At 36.4% G+C, this 11,104-nt stretch overlaps 2 protein-coding genes across 4 annotated transcripts in view; one reads left to right on the top strand and one right to left on the bottom strand.

The window, feature by feature from the left end:
- Nucleotides 1-341: 341 nt before the first annotated feature.
- LOC130220228 (uncharacterized) lies at nucleotides 342-4,883 on the bottom strand. 3 transcript variants are annotated; one of them, XR_008836156.1, is made up of 3 exons: nucleotides 4,424-4,883; nucleotides 3,975-4,364; nucleotides 342-786 (listed from the first exon to the last, which is right to left on the bottom strand). XR_008836156.1 is itself a non-coding variant. In XM_056452602.1 (2 exons), the coding sequence occupies exon 1, from the start codon at nucleotides 4,872-4,874 to the stop codon at nucleotides 3,978-3,980; it is 897 nt and encodes a 298-aa protein (XP_056308577.1). In that variant the 5' UTR covers nucleotides 4,875-4,883; the 3' UTR covers nucleotides 342-786; nucleotides 3,975-3,977. The 3 variants fall into 3 exon arrangements, 2 of the variants coding, with proteins under 2 accessions (XP_056308577.1, XP_056308578.1); XM_056452602.1 differs by having other exon boundaries at nucleotides 3,975-4,883; XM_056452603.1 differs by having other exon boundaries at nucleotides 342-778; nucleotides 3,975-4,883.
- A 1,628-nt stretch (nucleotides 4,884-6,511) lies between these two features.
- LOC130220229 (mannosyl-oligosaccharide 1,2-alpha-mannosidase IA-like) overlaps nucleotides 6,512-11,104 on the top strand; it is a 44,971-nt gene continuing 40,378 nt past the window's right edge. The window contains exon 1 of the mRNA XM_056452604.1: nucleotides 6,512-6,610. Coding sequence (XP_056308579.1) covers nucleotides 6,520-6,610 — 91 coding nt within the window. The 5' untranslated portion in view covers nucleotides 6,512-6,519. The remainder of the gene's footprint in view (nucleotides 6,611-11,104) is intronic.

Here is an 11,104-nt window from a genome sequence, read left to right as displayed (position 1 = left end):
TTATAAGGCCTCTTCACCCACCTGTATTACTCCGCCCACATGCAGCAACAAGCAGAGGACACTGTACAGTTTGACAAATATTGCAGCTCTTGGACAGCATAATGTACTTTTGAGGCTTTTTTTTTGTTGAGAATGTAGTTGTTTAGATTGCAACTATGCAGTTTATTTATAAGGATAGTGCCTATTTTCAAATATTAATAATTTCTGAGAGACAATTCAATTCAATTCAATTCACCTTTATTTGTATAGCGCTTATACAATGTAGATTGTGTCAAAGCAGCTTCACATAAAGGTCACAGTAAATAGGAACAGTGTAGTTCAGTTTTGTAGTGTTTAAGTTCAGTTTAGCTCAGTTCAGTGTGGTTTAATAATCACTACTGAGAGTCCAAATACTGAAGAGCAAATCCATCGATGCGCAGCTCTACAGATCCTGAACCATGCAAGCCAGTGGCGACAGCGGAGAGGGAAAAAAAACTTCACTAAAGGCGGAAGTGAAGAAAAAAAACCTTGAGAGAAACCAGGCTCAGTTGGGCACGACCATTTTAATTTCTCCGCTGGCCAAACGTCTTGTGCAGAGCTGCAGTCTCAGTGGCGGAGGCTGGAAGCTGGCCTCAGCGAAGACTCGTCTGTCTCTGGAGCGTCATAGGAAACAGTCTCATGTTCTCCACTCTTCCATGACCATCGCAGTAGTTGTTCAGGATTCGGCCAGGTCCAGGATATGGAAACCTTGGGATCATCTCGTCGTTGGTCTTGGATCGAATCAGTGACTCTGCATAGTCTGAGGGCCTCGGGAAGAGTATCCCCAGGTGGAAATGGAGAATAAAGAAAATAATTAGCGTAGCTGATGTTCACAGTGTATATCAGCAAGATGCATAACCTGTGTGGAAGCCCCCTAAGTGGTGCACTAAGTGTATGCTTTACTGAACAGATAGGTCTTTAATCTAGTTTTGAATTGGGGAGAGTGTGTCTGAGCCGCGGACGTTATCAGGAAGGCTATTCCAGAGTTTAGGAGCTATAAATGAGAAGGCTCGACCTCCTTTACTCGACTTTGCTATTCTAGGTACTACCAGAAGCCCTGAGTTTTGAGATCTTAAAGAGCGAGTTGGATTGTAGCGAGACAGAAGATTGGTTAGATAAACAGGAGCTAGATTATTTAAAGCTTTATATGTAAGAAGCAATATTTTAAATTCAATACGAAACTTAACAGGCAGCCAGTGTAAGGAGGATAAAATTGGGGTGATGTGATCAAATTTTTCTAGACCTGGTAAGAACTCTGGCAGCTGCATTTTTGTACTAATTGAAGTTTGTTAATAGAGGATGCTGGGCAGCCAGCAAACAGTGCATTACAGTAGTCCAGCCTAGAAGTCATAAAAGCATGGACTAGCTTTTCTGCATCTGAGATGGATAGCATACTTCGTAACTTAGCTATATTTCTCAGATGAAAGAAAGCAGTTTTTGTGACATGGGAAATATGATTTTTAAAAGTTAAATTGCTGTCTAATATGACACCCAGATCTTTTATAGTAGAGCTAACGCTAACTTTGTATCCCTCTAATTGTAGGTCGAGTTGTGAGATCTGCTGTGTACAGTATTTAGGCCCAATAAGTAATAATTCTGTTTTGTCTGAGTTTAAGAGAAGATAATTGTTGGTCATCCAGTCTTTAACATCTTTAATACACTCAGTTAGCTTGGACAGATTAGACGTCTCGTCAGGTTTAGTTGAAATATATAATTGAGTATCATCTGCATAGCAGTGAAAGCTGATCCCATGTCTTCTAATAATGTCTCCCAGGGGTAGCATGTATATTGTAAACAGTAAAGGGCCTAAAACTGATCCTTGAGGCACCCCGTATTTTACTGGGCTGATTTGTGAAGGCTGTCCATTTATATTTACAAACTGGTAACGGTCAGATAAGTATGACTTAAACCATTGTAGGGCATGTCCCTGGACACCTGTAGACTGTAAGCGATTAATAAGGATACCATGGTCAATGGTGTCAAATGCCGCACTAAGATCGAGTAGAACTAATAGCGAGATGCACCCTTGGTCAGCAGCTAAGAGTAAATCGTTGGTTATTTTCACTAATGCAGTTTCTGTACTGTGATGAGCTCTGAAACCTGACTGAAACACTTCAAAAACATTGTTGGTCTGCAGAAAGGAGCATAATTGAGCAGAAACAACTTTTTCTAGTATTTTAGATATAAATGGAAGGTTTGAAATAGGCCTATAATTAGCTAAGTTGCTGGGTTCCAGTTGTGGTTTCTTAATAATAGGTTTAATAACAGCTAACTTGTAAGGATTTGGAACATGGCCTAAAGATAAAGAAGAGTTGATAATGTTAAGAAGAGGTTCTCCTATAACAGGTAGCAATTCTTTCAGTAACTTTGTTGGAATTGGGTCCAATATACACGTAGCTGATTTAGAGCTATTTATAATTTTGTCTAGCTCTTCCTGTTCTATGATTTTAAAGCACTGTAGGTTATTTAGATTCAGAGACGTGTTTACTGGATCTGAAGTATAAGGCGGTGCAGAAAGTTTAATATCTCCTATTTTCTGTCTAAAGCCTTCTATTTTATCACTGAAAAAATTCATGAAGTCATCACTACTAATTTGCGGTGGAACGTTTTGTTCCAAAGATGACCGATTATTTGTTAATTTAGCGATGGTGTTAAATAAGAATCTAGGATTGTTTTGATTATTTTCTATCAGTTTGCGGAGGTGCTCAGCCCTGGCAGATTTTAAAGCCCTCCTATAGCTGGACATACTGTCTTTGTATGCAATTCGAAAGACTTCTAAATTAGTTTTTTTCCATTTACGTTCCAGGGCACGGGCTGCTGTTTTGAGAGCGCGGGTATGACTATTATACCATGGTGTAGTTTTATTCTCTCTAGCCTTTTTTAGTTTGATGGGTGCCACAGTATTTAGAGTGCTAGTAAAGATGGCATCTATACTGCTGGTTACTACATCAAGGTCATTTGCGTTTGCGGGTGCATTTCGAAGTAGAGAAAGATCAGGTAAGTTATTTATAAATTCATCTTTAGTGGACGGAACAATAGTTCTACTAGGGCGATATATCGGAGCGGATCTGCTAATTTCAGGTAAACACAGCTTATATAGTAAGAGGTAGTGGTCTGTAATATCATCACTTTGTGGTATAATGTCTACATCAGTGACCTCAATTCCATAAGACAGAATTAGATCTAGTGTATGCTTTAGGCGATGAGTTGGACCAATAACATTTTGCTTTATTCCTAGTGAGACCAGCAAGTCCGTAAACGCGAGCCCTAATGTGTCGTTAGCGTCATCTATGTGGATGTTAAAGTCTCCTACAATTAGTATTTTATCAGTTTTAACTAGTAAGTCAGAGATAAAATCAGAAAACTCTTTTAGAAAATTGACATAGGGTCCTGGAGGTCTATATATGGTGATTAGAGCGAGAGATAACATAGGTTTTTGCATAGTGTTTGGAAGGACAAACATTAAGCGCTAGTACTTCAAAGGAGCTAAACATAATTCCGTTTCTCTGATTAACATTAAGAATATCACTAAAGATTGACGCGACTCCACCACCACGACCAGTTTGACGAGCCTCATGTTTATATAAGAATCCTGGCGGAGTTGCATCATTTAAACTAATATAGTCATTTTGTTTCAGCCAGGTTTCAGTGAGACAGAGTGCATTAAGATTGTTATCTGTTATTATTTCATTTATGATAAGTGCTTTAGGTGCTAGTGACCTGATGTTTAGGAGACCAAGCTTCATGAAATTTGTATTTTCACTTTTTAGTGTTTTTTCTGGTTTAATTCTTAATAGATTATTTCTGGAGCACACAGTACGTTTGTTTCTTGATCTAATAATGCGAGGAACAGACACAGTCTCTATGTGGTTAGCTAGGTGTGCATTACTGGTATTTATGTGGGAGGAATAGGAGTCTTTGTGGCTAAATTGTGAATTTTGTGAATTTTTACTTACTAGTCAGATAGAGCGAAGTGTTCTGGTGATGTTGTCCGACAGGAGTTCAGCTCCAGCTCGACTGGGGTGCAGCCCATCAGCGCGGAAAAGCCTAGGACGCTCCCAGAAAAGATTCCAGTTATTGGCAAAGAGCAATTTCTGTTCTTCACACCATGTTAATAGCCATTCATTCAGAGCAAAAAGTCTACTGAACCTTTCATTTCCTCGGCGGTAGGTAGGAAGCGGTCCAGAAACGATGATCTGCGTGGCGGGCGAAGTGCGTCGAACCGTCTCGATCAGGCTCCTGAAGTCCTTCTTCAGGATCTCCGTCTGCCGGAGCCCGGTGTCGTTCGTCCCCACGTGGAGGACGGCGGCACCGAGGCTCTCGGCAGCGCTCAGGATAGTAGGTATCTGTGCAGAAATATTCTTAACTCGGGCACCAGGGAAGCAGAAAGTGCGTACTTTGTTACCTTTGGATGAAGTGGAGCGGACGTGGCGGACGATTGAGTCGCCAATGATGGCAACATCGCGACCCGTCTCGCGGAGAGGGGCGAAGCGGTTCTCCGTGGGGATCTCGAACACCGGAGGAGGAGACGTTCTGCCCCGGGACCTGGCAAGCACCTTACGCGGCTGCACCCAGGGGCCGTGGTAGCCGGGTGTCGGCGTGAACGACGCCTGGGCGAACCGCGTCCTCGGTGCGCTGGGCCTGGACAGAGAAACACGCGGGGTTGAAGAAACTGGGAGATTGTCGTTGTATCGGACACTTACCTCAGACGAGCGAGTACGGGTTAAGAGCAGTGCTCTGATGCCCTCTCGCTTCGTCTCCAGCGAGCGAATCTGGGACTCCACCGCTTCCAGCTCCAGCTCCAGCGCCTCCATCGATGCCTCTCCTGCACTCAAGGACAGACACGCAAGCGACATTGTACAAGGTGAAAAGCAAAGCCAGAAAGTGAGAAAATAAGTGAGTGAAAGAGTTTGGTAGCTTTAGCTGACCAGCGGTGTTAGCAGGCTAAAGCTACAAACACCAAGCGGATGCTCGAGAGACAGAACGTTTAAAAGTAGATTTGTTTGTATGAGTGTGTTAGGGGATTGTTCACCCCAAGTAGGAGAGATAAATATTTAGTGAATGAGGAGGTATTTTATGATAAAATGTAAATTGCGAATCTAAACTCCAAACAAACGCAGCGAACTCCAAACAAACGCAGCGAAGCTACCGTCCAGACAGCACAGTGGCGGCCATTAGTCTGTCATTGAGCAGACCAAAGACATTGTGCATCCACAAGATGGCAACAGGACCGCATAATAAGCCCTCAGAAGCTAAAACAATGACATTTCTAACTACAGCTGATCAAATCATTATTAAACAGGTCTATTCCACTTATTTTTTGTATGTTGTAGTGCTGTATTTATTATACCATATAATTGTAGTGTACTGAGTGTGAGATGGGACTCACTTGTCAGGAATGTGTTGTGTTGGCAGAAAGAAGAAGAAATGCCTTTATGTGTTTAGCATTTTTACTTATCGCAAACACAACAGCAATCTGGTAGTGATTGCGCTGCTTTTTTAGATAATAATATTGGTTAATTATTGTGATATCCCAATTGCAACAGATAAATTATGTACACTGTAATACTGTAGGAAGATATCTCTGAAGACTGATTCATGCTGTTCAGCCTTATAATCTTACAAGTTGACCAAAATCACCTGTTTTGTCATCACTTTAGACGTTACGCTAGAGAATCATTCAAATACTAGCCCTAAAGTGACGTTGGTGAATTAGTAACAGTATCTGCTGTTCTGATGTCAGCTGCAGATGTAAATGAATGGCAGAAGAAAGTAGTTCCAAAAGGGTTTTGAGACGCTCCGTGTTTGATTTTCTTTTTTATATACACGATTATGCCGTCGAACTGTTTTATAAACACAATATCACACTCATAGCAGTGCTATATGGCTGTATATTGTCACTGGTGGGATACAAAGGCACTCAACCTGCGGCCTCGTGCCAGCGCATGCCTCCCACTAGTGCCGATACACAGCCACATCGCACTGCTACTCGTGTGATATTGCTCATATATATATTTATATAAATAAATGATAAGTCAATGGAAGAAAAAAAAATTATATATATATATATATATATATATATATATATATATATATATATATATATATATATATATATATTATGTATTTATTTATTTTTTGTCCATATAATGAAAGTCACAGCATTTCAATTTATATCCCAACTTTTTTAAGGACAAAACAATTTCAGGCATATGCTACTTCACAATATTACCTTTTCTCCAGGAGTGTTCTGCAGGAGTAAGTCATTTTCTGGATGAAATGACATTTTAAATGAATTTTCATTTTTGGGTGAACTGTCCTTAAAAAGAAAATAGTACTGAAAAATGAAGAAAAAAAAATCTTTCTTTTTCACCCTCGCATCATTCCCACTTTGCTTTTTGATTACCCAAAATGGATAAAAAAAAGCAAAATGTAAAAAAAATAATAGTAATTTGATGTGATGTGATAATGTAAGTGATATGGACTCTTCCATTGCAGGTAATGAACATCAGAAAAGTGCTGACTCGGCTGGACAAACCTCAAGGATTGTACCCAAATTACCTGAACCCTAACAGCGGACAATGGGGCCAACGTAAGTCGAAACTCACATGCATGCAAACTGAAGAACTAGCTGAAATGTTGAAATATGCTCAAAAAATTGACTGTTTTCCCAGAAATGTCATGATTATAGCGAGTGTCTTTGACCATAATTTCTCCAGCAGAGTGGAATTGATTTGGAAGTGTTTCTCTTATAGATAGAGTGCTGATTTGTACACAAAACAGTCCTGTGGCAACACTCAACAGCATATTGAAGAAAATATTTGTAGTGGATTGACAGAGAGTAAACTTTGGGGGGTGATATGTGTTTGTTGTTTGTGCTTTTGTAGTTGGATTTAGCTGGAAGGCCTCCTGAAGCACAGTGTAAAAAGCAGACGCACTCATGCTGTTTATTTGTTGTGTCTGTCCTGATGGTCTCTGCTGCAATTTAGACCCACATTATTTAACACATTTTAAACATAGTAGCTCTAATAACTAATTTATAATAATTAATAACATTATATATATATATATATATATATATATATATATATATATATATATATATATATATATATATATATATATATAATTGTTTTTTTTTCTTTTTTTTTTTGTAAAGATGGGCTAATAACTTGGCCTTAAGTTAAATTAAATAATATTGACCTTAAATTAAAATAACTTAAATTATTAAATTAAATTAATATATATTTATATTTAAAAATAAATAAAAATTAAATAAATTGATTTATTACAGATAAACTAAAATAAATAAGACTTTCTCCAGAAGAAAACAAATATGTGCTAAAATAAAATAAGATAGGCTAATAATATTGACCTTTAATTTAATTAAATTAAATTAAATTTAATATATAAATATATTTTTTAAATAAATAATAATTTAATAAATTGATTTTATTACAGATAAACTAAAAGAAATTAGACTTTCTCCAGAAGAAAACAAATATTTTTATTAAATAAAATAAAATATGATATGCTAATAATATTTAACTTAACTTAAATTATTTAATTAAAATTTTAAATGAAATTTAAATTAAATTACTTATATATATTTAAAAATAAATAATAATTAAATAAATTGATCTCATTACAGATAAACTAAAATAAATAAGACTTTCTCCAGAAGAAAACAAATATTTGATAAAATAAAATGAAATAAGATGGGCTAATAATTTTGACCTTAAATTAAATAAAATAAATAAATAAATAAATAAATAAATAAATAAATAATCACATACATAAATTTGTTTTTATTCCAGATAAACTAAAAAAATGAAACTTTCTCCAGAAGAAAGCAAATATTTGATTAAATAAAATAAAATAAGATGGGCTAATAACACTGACCTTTAATTAAATAAATGAATGAATGAATGAATGAATGAATGAATGAATGAATGAATGAATGAATGAATAAATCCCCTATACCTGTTAAACATCACTTTGGAAATATTTGAAAAGCAATACAAATTTCAAAGAAGGGCTAATAGTTTAGCATTTAACTGTATATGCTAAATGTTATTTTATATATTTATATATGTGTGTGTTGTTAAATTGGATCATGTATACATTATTTAATATATATTCTGGTTTTTATGTTAACTTATTTACAATAGTTAAATTATATCCAATGTCATTCATTCATACATTAATTCCTTCCATTCTTAGCCAGTGTTTTCATTATCTGCATAAAGATTTCCAGATTGAAATTAAACCAAATTTACAAGTATCTGCAATTGACTTCAATTTATAACAAACTCCAATTTTATTTGTAACAGCGCATATAAATCTGAAGATAAAGTCCCTCAGGGCAAAGCAGAACATTGTTCTCGCGAGTTTCACTACTAATGCCCTCAAATGTCTTTCAAAACTTTTAAAACCCATGATTCTCTCAAACTTTAGCAAAACCATTGACAAGCTCCTCCTGTAGGAGCCTTCGAACTTTTAAGCATGCCAGCAGACTGATAGAAACTTTGCGTTCCCATTCGGAAGTGCCAATTTCAGCTTGTTTTTGACATTTTTTATATAATCTGGATCAGAGAGTCCTTTGGCTTGCCGTTAGAGACTGAAGCTAGACAGCCAGCGACCCTGAAACCGTCAAAAAAATTACCACATCTCCTCTTCATCATGCCTTCAGATTTAATTATGTAACACAGCCCGAAATATATGCTTTCTTCTCCTTGCCTTCATCCGCCAGACAACGCATATGTCAATAGTTTGGCATGTTTTATGCTGGTCTCGAAGGCAGCTGAAATAGTAACTTCAGTGAAGCCCGCTCTTGTTTTGTTAGCCGGCTTTTGTGCTGTTCTCACTTTGGGGGATTTATTGGCGGCTTTAGCTCGGTCTCAACTTCATGGTCAGCGATGACGCTAATGGAGAACAAAAATACTGCAGTGTTTGTAGTCCGGGATGATGCAATTCATTTCAAGTTTGTTTGTATAGCGCTTTCTTGTGACGCATCATTTCAAAGCAGCTTTACAGCAATAAACCATTAGTCTACTTTACAATTAAAGGGGTAGTTCGCACACAAATGTGAATCCCTCACAGTTTATTCAAACTCAAGTTGTTGTAAATGTTTATAAATATCTTTGAAGGCAAAGGGGCTTGATATTAAGTTTTTTGATCACCAACCACTGTGGGTGGTAGTTTTCCAACATTACTAGCCACTCACCAATTTCACTAGCCACAATTTTGTTGATGGGAAAAAAAGATTTTGTATGCATAAACTTGACTTTGGCAAGCAAAAATTACGTGATTTAGATTGTGTTATTTCCACATGCCTCAATGGTCATTCAACTTTTTTGTGTGTTGTGACCTTTCTTAATGAGCATGAGCAAATGGATTGTAGTTTCATAGTGTCGCACTGCAATTAGTTTTATTAGACTTTTTAGGTTAATTTAGTTTTACTTTACTTTTCTCTGGCCACACCAAACAAATTATTTCCTTGCCACAATAAAAAAAAATATGGGTCAAAACAAGCAAAATATAAATTTTCAATATTCAATTTCTATCACAATGTTTCGGTGTTGGAATTAAATGAATTCTCAGAAACAACAGTGTTCTTAAAAATATATATATACAGTTGAAGTCGGAATTATTGATCTCCCTGAATTATTAGCCCCCCTGTTTATTTTTTCCTCGATTTCTGTTTAACGGAGAAACGATGTTTTCAACACATTTCTAAACATAATAGTTTTAATAACTCATTTCTAATAACTGAATTATTTTATCTTTGCCATGATGACAGTAAATAATATTTTACTAGATATTTTTCAAGACACTCCTATACAGCTTAAAGTGACATTTAAAGGCTTAACTTGGTTAATTAGGTTAACTAGGCAGGTTAGGGTAATTAGGCAAGTTATTGTATAATGATGGTTTGTTCTGTAGACTATCGAAAAAAATATATAGCTTAAAGGGGCTAATAATTTTGACCTTAAAACGGTTTTTAAAAAATTAAAAGCTGCTTTTATTCTAGCCTAAATAAAATAAATTAGACTTCCTCCAGAAAAAAAAATATTTTTAGACATACTGTGAATATTTCCTTGCTCTGTTAAACATCATTTGGTAAATATTTAAAAAAGAAAAAAAAAATCAAAGGGGGTCTAATAATTCTGACTTTAACTGACTTCATTCTGACATGTATATATGTATAAATATATATGTATATGTATGAATATACATGTACACTAGTAAGTCTTAAACTTTAAAAGTTAGTTTTAAGTTTTAAAATGGCATTTTAGAACGAAAACGATCCACGTCCACATTGGCATTTCACCTAGCATCTCTGAAAAGTCCTCCTTCCACACTATACCGCTGAAAACGCACATTACGTGACAACAAACACACACACACACACACACACACACACTCTGTCATGCACTGTAGCGTCTGAGCTCCAGCAGTCAGCGGGTGCTTTTTAAGCACAAAACCACAGAGAGCAGTGCACGTCAGAGAGTTTATCAAGGATATACCACTGGATTACATCTCACTATAGGTGTTAAACGATATATAGGTGATATTTAATTAATCTTGTCTCTTTCTAACGATTCTTTGGTCTTTTGAATCCATCAGGTAACGTGTCACACCATCAGTACACTGCTTCAATCTTTCACTTTCATGCTTGTACTTAATAATTTTAACAAAAAACCTCAGATTCTCTTGGTTGGTTCCTGTTTGTCGATTTATAATCAATCCAGTACTTAATACTTAGATAATGAGATGATGTGATCATATTTACTTGACCTGATGAGAACTCCAGCAGCTGCATTCTGTCCTAACAGTTTGTTGAAGATGCATTAAAAGAATCCAATCTCTTGAATGCATGAACGAGCAGTGAATTCTGATGGAGGAACGTCACCATAAGAGCGAGAAAAGCGAGACGCTTTTGAGCTGTCAGAATGTAGAAGTCTGATTTCTTTTTATGTGCATCGAAGCAAGTCCTTTTTTTTTCCTTCACTTTGACAAAAGTCATTTGTTTAGATGATCGCAAACAAAAAAGATGCGAGATGGCAGCATGCCGCAGGGAAGA

Source organism: Danio aesculapii, unplaced genomic scaffold (genome assembly GCF_903798145.1).
Source record: "Danio aesculapii unplaced genomic scaffold, fDanAes4.1, whole genome shotgun sequence".
Taxonomy (NCBI): Eukaryota; Metazoa; Chordata; class Actinopteri; order Cypriniformes; family Danionidae; genus Danio; species Danio aesculapii.
The sequence above is the reverse complement of the archived record's forward strand: the minus strand, read 5'-3'. Positions and strand labels throughout refer to the sequence as shown.

Excerpts from the sequence above, each read along its gene's own strand:
- LOC130220228 (XM_056452602.1), bottom strand. The coding sequence starts at position 4,874 with ATGTCGCTTGCGTGTCTGTCCTTGAGTGCAGGAGAGGCATCGATGGAG.